Source organism: Carassius carassius, chromosome 39, assembly GCF_963082965.1.
Source record: "Carassius carassius chromosome 39, fCarCar2.1, whole genome shotgun sequence".
Taxonomy (NCBI): Eukaryota; Metazoa; Chordata; class Actinopteri; order Cypriniformes; family Cyprinidae; genus Carassius; species Carassius carassius.
Window position 1 is genome coordinate 28984718 of NC_081793.1, and position 12358 is coordinate 28997075.

A 12358-nucleotide genomic window follows, 5' to 3' on the forward strand; every position below is an offset into this window, starting at 1 on the left:
GTAGTGTGAGTAGTGTGAATAGTATGAGTAGTGTGAGTAGTGTGAGTAGTGTGAGTAGTATGAGTAGTGTGAGTAGTGTGAGTAGTATGAGTAGTGTGAGTAGTGTGAGTAGTGTGAGTAGTGTGAGTAGTGTGAGTGGTGTGAGTGGTGTGAGTAGTATGAGTGGTGTGAGTGGTGTGAGTGGTGTGAGTGGTGTGAGTAGTGTGAGTAGTGTGAGTAGTGTGAGTAGTGTGAGTAGTGTGAATAGTGTGAGTAGTATGAGTAGTGTGAGTAGTATGAGTAGTGTGAATAGTATGAGTAGTATGAGTGGTGTGAGTAGTGTGAGTAGTATGAGTGGTGTGAGTAGTGTGAGTAGTATGAGTGGTGTGAGTAGTGTGAGTAGTGTGAGTAGTGTGAGTAGTGTGAATAGTATGAGTAGTGTGAATAGTATGAGTGGTGTGAGTAGTGTGAATAGTAAGAGTGGTGTGAGTAGTGTGAGTAGTATGAGTACTGTGAGTAGTGTGAATAGTATGAGTAGTGTGAGTAGTGTGAGTAGTGTGAGTAGTGTGAATAGTTTGAATAGTGTGAGTAGTGTGAGTAGTGTGAATAGTATGAGTACTGTGAGTAGTGTGAGTAGTATGAGTAGTGTGAATAGTATGAGTAGTATGAGTGGTGTGAGTAGTGTGAGTAGTATGAGTGGTGTGAGTAGTGTGAGTGGTGTGAGTAGTGTGAGTAGTGTGAGTAGTGTGAGTAGTGTGAATAGTATGAGTAGTGTGAATAGTATGAGTGGTGTGAGTAGTGTGAATAGTAAGAGTGGTGTGAGTAGTGTGAGTAGTATGAGTACTGTGAGTAGTGTGAATAGTATGAGTAGTGTGAGTAGTGTGAGTAGTGTGAGTAGTGTGAATAGTTTGAATAGTGTGAGTAGTGTGAGTAGTGTGAATAGTATGAGTACTGTGAGTAGTGTGAGTAGTGTGAATAGTTTGAATAGTGTGAGTAGTGTGAGTAGTGTGAGTAGTGTGAGTAGTGTGAGTAGTGTGAATAGTGTGAGTAGTCTGAGAGTAGTTTGAGTAAAAATAAAACAAAATATATCATAAATATGTCAGGGCTTTCATTCATATATAATCAACAAATTAGAAATTGCATTAATCTAATTTTAAGAAAAAATCATCAGCTCTAATAAGAGTCTGTGGTGATGACATCATGAGTTACTCTCCATAGCAACAGATCCCTGCTGGAATGCAATCATTTCCTAATTAGTTCCATGCATGGATTTTCTATAAATAGTGTGAATAGTACATTAGTATGCATGTTTTTGCTAATGTTATTAATCACATGAATCCATATGTTTTGTATTAGCAGTGAACTGACTGATCTCTGCTGAATCGCTCACAGCGGCTTTAGGCTGATGCACATATATAATAAACACACTTTAACAGTACATTTATGAGAAATAATCTATGGCATCTCCTTAACTGGTCAACTTTTTGTCTGTTTATTAATGTTGCTATTCTGCATTTTGCATGTGGGTTTTACAAGAGTACAATTGTTAAATAAAAATGACGAATAGCTAAGTTATATTTATTCAGACAATCAAGTCCTTTCACAGTGCAATGATTTCTTTCATTATAAAAAATAAATTAGAAATAGAGTTCATATCAAGTATACAGCAGTTATTTAAGTCCCCTTGACATAGTGTTATAGTTTTTAAGAATATATTAAGAATTCTAATATTTTCTGCTTTTAGTTATTTTGTTGTGCATTTTTATTCGTTTTTTATTTTACTGATAAATTAAGATGAAATATATGAAAATGAGTAATGTTCCATTGACAGCTTTCTGAAATGAAATAGGTTTAGGTTTTTATTATTATTATTAAATTAGTTCAAGTTTTGTAATATATTTTTATGGTTTTAACCCTTGAATAAAGTGCCATTAAGTCAGTATGAGTTTATTAATATGCAAAAGTCATTAAGCTTCATAAATTAGTGCATGTATAAATAGTTTTCAGTGTTATAATGAAGGGATCTTGTACATTATAATTCCATTTCTTGTCGCATGTGATCATACAGGACATCTGCAGAGAATGATATACGTACAGTAAATATACAGTAATGTGTTTTAGTCATGTACTGTAAATATCAGCTCTAATAGAGTTTGTACTAGTCAGTACTAATAAAGAAATTAAACTGAAAGCCTGTTAAGCAGCTTGTCATTTGATATTAAAAATCCGTTATGAAAATCATACACATAGAGACAGACATAAAAAAATAAATAAAAAACAACAAAAAAATTGTGAAAATTAGAAATTTATTTTGAAAGAACATGTTTATAACAAACAAATAATAACAAATATTAAATAACTGGTAACTCTTTACAGTAAGGATCCATTAGTTAATGCTGGTTAATATATTAACTTAAATCAACAAACAGTGAACAATACATTTATTTGAGTATTTATTAATCTTTGTTGATGTTGCTTAATGAAAATACTGTCATTCGCTTTTAGTTCATGTCATTCACAGTGCATCACACAACTTTTGATTTTAATAATCATCAGTAAATATCAAAATTAACATTATTTATACATGTTGTGGAAGTATTGTTCATTATTAGTTTATGTTAATTAAAGTATTTAACCTTATTTTAAAGTGTTACCAAATAATTTATGGAATAAATATAGTCATATTCAAGCAAACAGTATAAATAGATACATGTTTTTGTCAAATATTGATGCACTGCATTGCCTGACATACATGCTGATTTATATAAATAAACTTCTAACTACAAAAGACCACAAAAAATATAGAATACTGACAAACTAAATTTCATTTTGTTCTAAAATGTATCATAATTCACTCACTCTCAGTTAATCTGAGATCAGGATGAGTTTGTTTCTTCATCAGGTTTGTAGAAATGTAGCATTGCATCAGTGTCTCATCAATGGATGCTCTGCAGTGAATGGGTGCCGTCAGAATGAGAGTCTGATAAAAACATCACAATAATCCACAGCACTCCAGTCCATCAGTGAACATCTGGAGAAGACAAAAGATGAAACACATCCAGCATTAAGATGATTTTAACTCAAATAATCCATAATAACACTTCCTCCAGTGAACAAGTGCATCTGCTGTTGTCTCTCACAGATTTGTTTAAAGCTGTTTAAAGCTGCTTGATCTGTGCAGATTTCTCTCCTGATTCAGACCAGAACACTTGTTCACTGGAGGAAGTGTTATTATGGATTATTTGAGTTAAAAACATCTTAATGCTGGATGTGTTTCATCTTTTGTCTTCTCCAGATGTTCACTGATGGACTGGAGTGCTGTGGATTATTCTGATGTTTTTATCAGACTCTCATTCTGACGGCACCCATTCACTGCAGAGCATCCATTGATGAGACACTGATGCAATGCTACATTTCTACAAACCTGAAGAAGAAACAAACTCATCCTGATCTCAGATGACCGGGAATGAACACATTTACAGCACATGTTCATTTCTGTGTGAACTATTGCTTTCACTTAAACCTCAGGAGACTTCAATTGTAGATTTGAACTCATCTGGAAATCCCAGATTCAGATGAACGTCCTCACGCTCTCAGCGTTCGTTCAGTTCAAGTGCTGCAGGCTTCCTCATACAGTATGAGGCTGATCTGAGATCAGATCTCATCATCTGCGTGCGGTTCTCAGAGAGCTGCTGTGAACGTCGCAGATGTCGAACCACTGCTGCTCCACGTCTCTGCGGGGCATGAGGCCGTTCGGTGGCAGCGAGGCGCTCCGTCTGCGATCTCTGCCGCTCACCATCCTCCAGAACCACGAGCCCTTCAGCAGGAACACTGTGTTGTGTGAGTAGGAGAAATACACCGCATCCAGGTTACCGAGGGGATGGTTACCGGGGACAACGGCGGGAAACACCTCTGTGATTTTTTGTGGGGAAGAAGAAGCCAAGCGGTGCATGCGCACATCAAACCTGAACACCTGCAAATTAATATTGTGCAATTACTAAATCTCCATTGGACACTGGAACTATTCATCTTGCATTAAGTGTAGATTATTAGCAGCTGTTACCTGTGAGCCCTTGAAGAAGTAGATGTGAGCATCTCTCCGGTCGTAGTATGCAGTATCCACTGGTCCAGACACGCCGGGAAAGCCTTCAGAGATCAGACGAGGGTACGAGCGGCCGTCTGAGTCTTCAGTGAACACCTGATCATTCTCACTGTCATAACGCCAGTACTGCACGCCTGAAACATTACAGCGAAACATCAGTACATACATGCAAACATCTAAACAGAAACAGTGCAGTATGCACTTCTGTACAGTAGTATGCAATTCATAACCTTACAGTGCATTTTGAAATAAATCTAATAACTGAACAAGTACCATCCAAAATACAAAAGGGCAATGTGCATTTAATGGAATAAAAAAATAAAGCAAAATACAAATGTAAAATATGTAAGCAAAAATAATAATAAAATAAATGCTAAAGACAAATTTACAATGCATAAATATGTTTAAAATAATGTTTAAAAAATGCAACAATAAAAAAATGTACAATGCAAATGTAAATTATGCAAATAAATGGCAAAATAAAAATATAAAATGCAAAATATGAATGTAAAATATGTAAAAAAAAAAAACAATAACTGCAAAATAAAAATAAAAAATGCAAAATACAATTATAAAATATTTGTAAAAAAAAAATGTAAATGCTAAAGACAAATGTACAATGCAAAATTATGCTGAATGCTAATGTGAAATGTTTTAAAAATGCAACAATAAAAAATGTACAATGCAAAATGCAAATGCAAAAACCCTGCAAAATAAAAATATACAATGCAAAATATTAATGTAAAAAAAAAAGAAAAATACAAATGTGCAATGCAAAATAATACACATTATAAACATGAAAATATGTAAATAAAATAAATAAATAAATATAATAAATTGATTGCAAAACTCAAATGTACAATATGTATTTAAAAGAACCCTGCAAAATACAAATAGTCAATTCAAAATAATAGAAAAAAACACTGGGAAAAATGTAAAATGCAAATATACTTTAACAAAAGTAAAGTTTGCTGTACACAGTTTTCTATTTGAGATGCAAATAAGCTTGTGCTGTAATCTCTGTGCAATGTATCTTTCAGCTAAGATTGTGTTTTTGTGCCCTCTCAGAGGCATATGAATAAACTCATAATAAGTAAATAAATACCTTTAAAGAAATAGACAGCGTCTGTTTTGCGGTTCCACACGTGAACGTAAGCGTCCACGCCGCTGGAGGGAAGCCCGTGCCAGCCCACCTGCACCGCCACCGGATCCCCGTAGCGTGTTCTGTTGTTACGGTTCTCATAGAGCCAGTACCAGCCGTCTCGCATGAAGTAGGTGTTAAACCTCACCACCACCTCGCCGTACGCCGTCTGCTCCTTCCTGATCCAGTCAAACACGGTGCTGAAGCGGCCCTTACACTCACCTGACAGAAAACACACACAAAAACTAACTAAACCAAGCCTGTTTTATTTGCATTGTGGGATTACATTCACAACAGTTAAAGACATTTCCAACTCAAATTCTCAGTGGTGTAAAATAATAAAAATCTCATTGTTATTCATGCATAACAACCACACATGTGCAACAAATACTATAATAATGCATACTCAGGCTAATGCATACAATAAAAGTAATGGAAATTTGAGTTGAAAGTTTGTTTGTTATGAAAACTGTCTCATATAATGTGTAGAAATAAATAATATTCATGCATATGTATAATGATCTCTAGTGCTTACCGTACAGGCTCTGGATGGATTTGCGGTCCATCCAGTCGATCTCAAAGCCGGCGTCCTGAGGAAGGTAACTGGGCTGCATGATGGATCCTGAGCGGTAGATGTGAGGAAGCCCTAAAACATGACCGATCTCATGGACCGCTACCTGAATGAAACACATGACATGCTACAGTCAGTGATTCAAATCAGAGATACACATCAGAGATTCAATTCAGTGTTTCAGGTCAGAGATTCAGATCAGTGATTCAGATGAGAAAATCACATCAGAGATGCACATCAGCAATTCAATTCAGTGATTCAAATCAGAGATTTTCTTTTCACATCAGCGATTCAGGCCATTGATTCAGATCGGACATTCAGATCAGAGATTCAGAATAGAGATTTAGATCAGAGATTCACATAAGTGATTCAGATGAGTGATTCAGAACAGAGAGTAGGATCAGAGATTCACATCAGCGATTCAGATCAGAGATTCAGATGAGTGATTCACATAAGTGATTCAGATCAGAGATTCACATAAGTGATTCAGATCAGAGATTAGGATCAGAGATTCACATCAGCGATTCAGATCAGAGATTCAGATGAGTGATTCACATAAGTGATTCAGATCAGAGATTCACATAAGTGATTCAGATGAGTGATTCAGATCAGAGATTAGGATCAGAGATTCATATCAGCGATTCAGATGAGTGATTCAGATCAGAGATTAGGATCAGAGATTCACATCAGCGATTCAGATCAGAGATTCAGAAGAGTGATTCAGATCAGAGATTCAGATCAGAGATTCACATAAGTGATTCAGATGAGTGATTCAGATCAGAGATTCACATAAGTGATTCAGATGAGTGATTCAGAACAGAGATTAAAATCAGAGATTCACATCAGCGATTCAGATCAGAGATTCGCATAAGCGATTCAGATGAATGATTCAGATCAGAGATTAGGTTCAGAGATTCACATCAGTGATTCAGATCAGAGATTCAGATCAGAGATTCACATAAGTGATTCAGATGAGTGATTCAGATCAGAGATTCACATAAGTGATTCAGATGAGTGATTCAGATCAGAGATTCACATAAGTGATTCAGATGAGTGATTCAGAACAGAGATTAGGATCAGAGATTCACATCAGTGATTCAGATGAGTGATTCAGATCAGAGATTCACATAAGTGATTCAGATGAGTGATTCAGATCAGAGATTAGGTTCAGAGATTCACATCAGCGATTCAGATCAGAGATTCAGATTAGAGATTCACATAAGTGATTCAGATGAGTGATTCAGTTCAGAGATTCAGATCAGAGATTCAATCAGTGATTCAGGTCAGAGATTTTCTTTTCACATCAGCGATTCAGGCCATTGATTCAGATCGGACATTCAGATCAGAGATTCAGAATAGAGATTTAGATCAGAGATTCACATAAGTGATTCAGATGAGTGATTCAGAACAGAGATTAGGATGAGAGATTCACATCAGCGATTCAGATCAGAGATTCAGATGAGTGATTCACATAAGTGATTCAGATGAGTGATTCAGAACAGAGATTAGGATGAGAGATTCACATCAGCGATTCAGATCAGAGATTCAGATGAGTGATTCACATAAGTGATTCAGATGAGTGATTCAGATGAGTGATTCAGAACAGAGATTAGGATCAGAGATTCACATCAGCGATTCAGATCAGAGATTCACATAAGTGATTCAGATGAGTGATTCACATAAGTAATTCAGATGAGTGATTCAGAACAGAGAGTAGGATCAGAGATTCACATCAGCGATTCAGATCAGAGATTCAGATGAGTGATTCACATAAGTGATTCAGATCAGAGATTCACATAAGTGATTCAGATCAGAGATTAGGATCAGAGATTCACATCAGCGATTCAGATCAGAGATTCAGATGAGTGATTCACATAAGTGATTCAGATCAGAGATTCACATAAGTGATTCAGATGAGTGATTCAGAACAGAGATTCACATCAGCGATTCAGATCAGAGATTCACATAAGCGATTCAGATGAATGATTCAGATCTGAGAATAGGTTCAGAGATTCACATCAGCGATTCAGATCAGAGATTCAGAACAGAGATTCACATAAGTGATTCAGATGAGTGATTCAGAACAGAGATTAGGATCAGAGATTCACATCAGCGATTCAGATCAGAGATTCAGATTAGAGATTCACATAAGTGATTCAGATGAGTGATTCAGATCTGAGATTAGGTTCAGAGATTCACATCAGCGATTCAGATCAGAGATTCAGAACAGAGATTCACATAAGTGATTCAGATGAGTGATTCAGAACAGAGATTAGGTTCAGAGATTCACATCAGCGATTCAGATCAGAGATTCAGAACAGAGATTCACATAAGTGATTCAGATGAGTGATTCAGAACAGAGATTAGGATCAGAGATTCACATCAGCGATTCAGATCAGAGATTCAGATTAGAGATTCACATAAGTGATTCAGATGAGTGATTCAGTTCAGAGATTCAGATCAGAGATTCAATCAGTGATTCAGTTCAGAGATTCAGATCAGAGATTCAATCAGTGATTCAGGTCAGAGATTCAGATCGGAGATCTACATCAGTTATTAAAATCTCGCGTGTCACCTTTAGAAGACTGATCCCACTGCCTGTGTTTGGGACGGTGAAATGTTCATCATCGTCGAAATGAATGTCCCCGAGGAACCAGGCGTGAGCGAACTCTCGCCCCGCGCCGTCGAACCGCTGAGAGCAGCCCAGATGACGACCTGCAGGGGGCAGCAGAGGGCTCAGTGATGATTCATTTCTGCTTTAAAAACAAAAAAATGCAAGGTCTCTTATTTTAATGCTGTTAATGTTAAACTGACCTGTCCCGAAGCCCAGTCGGATATCGATGTCCTCCAGAGGCGAAGCGACGTCCTCCACGAACTGTAGCGGAGAGACTTCGCTCCACATGCGGAAGGCCAGTCTGAAGATGTACTTCTGCTCGTCGATGGACAGCTGACTGCTGTAACCTTCTCCCATCAGACGCCACTTCAGCAGGCTTTTAGAGAAGGCCATGTGTCCCTTCCACTCGCCCGCATCTCTCCTCCTCCTGCTCCTCAGAAGCGCTGCTAGGTGGCGCTGTTTCCGCCCGTGAGGTTCAGTATTATTGGCTGCAGCATGAGTGTGATTGTGTGTTGTGGTGCTGTTGGACTCAGCCGTCTCGTTCAGTTCTTGTTCGGCAGACTCCAACTCCTCGTCCTGGTCCGGGACGCCACACCTGGGTTTATTCATGGCTGCTTTGGTGACATCATCAAACACACCTGAGACGGGCAGACCGGACACCCGTTGGAACTCCTTCAGGGCCGAGATGAACCAGAGATCAGGGCTGCTGGATCTGGACACGCTTCCTCCCTCCTGAAGGTCCAGAGAGAGACTGACCTCGGTCTGACCCGCTGGGATCTGAGGATCATCGCCGTCTTTTATGAAGCCGTACTTAGACAGAAACCGCTGGAATAATAATGCAGAACCATAAATGTAAACACAATTAAAATAATTCTAAAAGTAACATTTCAGTGTTTCTTAACATTTCTGCTCAGCAACACCGAGAAGAATATACAGTACACTTCAAAATAATATTTAAATACAAGAAATAATACTAAATAATCCAAAATTTTACATTTTAAGGTTATTTACATTTCTGTTCATTTCATCAAAGGAGAAGAGAATACACACTTGAAGATAAGCATTATATTTCAATAAAATTAAAATAATGTACTACTTAATTATTATATATTAATATAATAATTCTAGGTATAATACTGTATTAAAAGTTCTTTGATGAATAAAAGTAAAAAAAGAACAGCATTTATTCAAAATAGAAATCTAATAATATATACTACTGTTCAAAAGTTTTGTGTCAGCAGATTTATTTATTTATTTATTTATTTATTTTAAATGAATGCTTTTATTCAGCGAAGATGTGTTAAATTTATAAAAAGCGACAGTAAATACATTGTTACAATAGATAATGTCAGACCTGTGCAGTGTCGGTGTCGGTGATGAGTTCCGCCTGACGGATGTCGTTCATCGCATCTGAATGATCTCTGCTGTGGAAGACCTTCTCCGCGCTGATGAAGATGAAGGTCCAGAGGATGAAGATCAGCCGGATCACAGCCAGCATCGTTACAGTTTCGCTGCGCGTCCGTTTCCTGCACTGAGAGTGAGCGTGAGCGCGCTTGGGCTCCACGCGCTCTTATAGTGACGCGCTCACGCGCTCGCGCCTCTGTGTGAAACAGCAGGATTATTTCTCCAGAACAATAAGCGACAGACACGTAAATAAAGATGGTCACCTGAAGCCACGCGACTCACACCTGCCTGAGAAACACACTCACACTCACCTGTGTCATCATCACACCTGCGCTCACCTGATTTCAGCCGTAAAACACATTCTAAACATTAATAAAAACATTAATGGAGTATATACTATAGAAAATAAATTAAAATAATTACCATTTAAAATAAAATTTCAAGGCTATTTAAATTTCTGATCATCAACACTAAGTAAAATATACATTTGAAAATAATGTTATTTAAATACAATACAAGTAATGATATTAAATCAAATATATTATAAAAAATATAATTATTGTTTTATTAAATATTTCTGTACATAAATTAAAAACAATTACAAATATAATCTAAAATGTACCATTATACTCATCAACACTTAGGAGAATATACACTTTAAATGTTTTTAAATGCAATTTAAATATTTACTAAATATGTAGCTAATATAATTATATTTTCAATTTATTTAAATTTCTGCCCATCAACACTGAGATTATACCAGTAAATAATTACACAATAATACATTTAATTAATTATAAATGTAATTAAAAAGGTAAATGTAATTTAAAATGCTGCACATCAACATTAAATGAGGAGAATATACACCATTAATTTAAATTTTTATTTTATATTTCATCTTCCATTTCAGCACAAAAGAAAAACATTTCAATTATACTTTGCATAATGCATAATGACAATTAAGCCTATGTTTAGGTGAAAAACAATTATTGCAATGATGCAAAAAAAAAAAGAAATATGCATTCACAGCTGTATTTTTAAATAGGCCTACATATTATATAAATATAAAGAATGCATTCGCAAAAACAGATAACAAAATTTTTAACAATACCCAAAAATCATGTTTTTTCATTGTGCATTCCAATTAATTAATTAGGTTAAGAAATTACAGCTAACACAATAAAACACAATAAAAACATGAATACATAATAAAAACCATGATTTTTGAAAATGAAAATAAACGCTTCACACACACACACATATATATATATGCATACATTTATATAATTATATAATATACACTGCATTATTGAGTCAGAGCTGAGAATGAGGTGTACATAAAAATATAAAATATATTCTTCTGGTTTTGGGGCAAAATATTGCATTTGCATGTTCTTTAAAAATGTAGTAGATTTTAAAAATACAAATAGAGAGTAAATAACTGCAGAGAAACACAGAGCACAGAGGAAGAGGATGAGAGAGGAAGGTGATTGTCATCTGGCTGTGATGATGCACAGGTGTGTTTAGATCATCAGGCAGGTGTGAGCAGATTTACTCAGCTGACAGAAACAAAAGCCCTTAAACACACACACACACACACACACACACACACACTTCCTTCATTAACAGCCACAAACTTAAAACACTGATCAGGGACGTGTGAGTCCCATCCGTGTGTGAGAAACCCTCTGATGTGCTGCCTTTGTGTTTTGTGAAGAACAGACAGTAAAACACTCTCGTCTCGTGATCTCCTGATCGATCAGGACTCGCTCGTGTCCACCTGAAATTAACTGCTACAGTTTCATAATCATACCTAAAGATGCTGTCGCTTTTCCAAGCACATAAACTGACTTTTCATTCCATTTGTCTTTCATTGTGTCCCAATCTGTAGAATAAAAACATTCGAGAATCAGCAGAAATGAACTGTGACAAAACAAACACTAGGTCACTATGCAAAACAAAGCAGTAATGCTCCCAAACCTTCATTTTCTGGAAGTAGCCTATCTTTAACATTTTGATCCTGCATCTATTTTTTAATTTTGACCTGATTTGAGGAAAAATGATTAAAAGTGATGAAACTGTGACCTCTGGTGAGCACTTACTCTTCTTCCACTTTACAGACAACTGCATTTGCATTTACACGAGTGCATTTCACAGACACTTTAATCATTTCATCCAAGCTGAATTTGAGAACCCCTGTTTTATAAGTTTCTATATTTAGAAAGATTAATAACACTTTTGATACAATCCCTCCACACTAAACAAATATGTCAGTTCATTTTATTACTTGTACTGTAGTTCAAGGTTATTATAGTTACTGTAACCGGAACTGGAACTAAAATTAAAACCTTTAAAAAAACATTTGTTACTTGAATTTCTATATGTGTATTTTTATTTATTTTTTAATCTAGCTGCCATTGTAACATTCCTCATTTTAATTTTAAATAACTAAAACTGAAATGAATAAAACCTATAACGAAAAACTAAATAATTGTGACTTTTTATTCCACAATTTCTTCTAAATATATACTGCATGTGTGTGTTTAT

General features: G+C 36.0%; 1 protein-coding gene across 1 annotated transcript; it reads right to left on the reverse strand.

Moving 5' to 3' along the window:
- Positions 1-3153: 3153 nt before the first annotated feature.
- mmp21 (matrix metallopeptidase 21) lies at positions 3154-9994 on the reverse strand. The gene is made up of 7 exons (XM_059530309.1): positions 9762-9994; positions 8608-9232; positions 8369-8508; positions 5758-5899; positions 5187-5444; positions 4043-4215; positions 3154-3952 (listed from the first exon to the last, which is right to left on the reverse strand). Exons 1-7 carry the CDS (start codon positions 9903-9905, stop codon positions 3644-3646), a joined length of 1791 nt encoding a protein of 596 aa, XP_059386292.1. The 5' UTR covers positions 9906-9994; the 3' UTR covers positions 3154-3643.
- Between the last annotated feature and the right edge of the window lie 2364 nt (positions 9995-12358).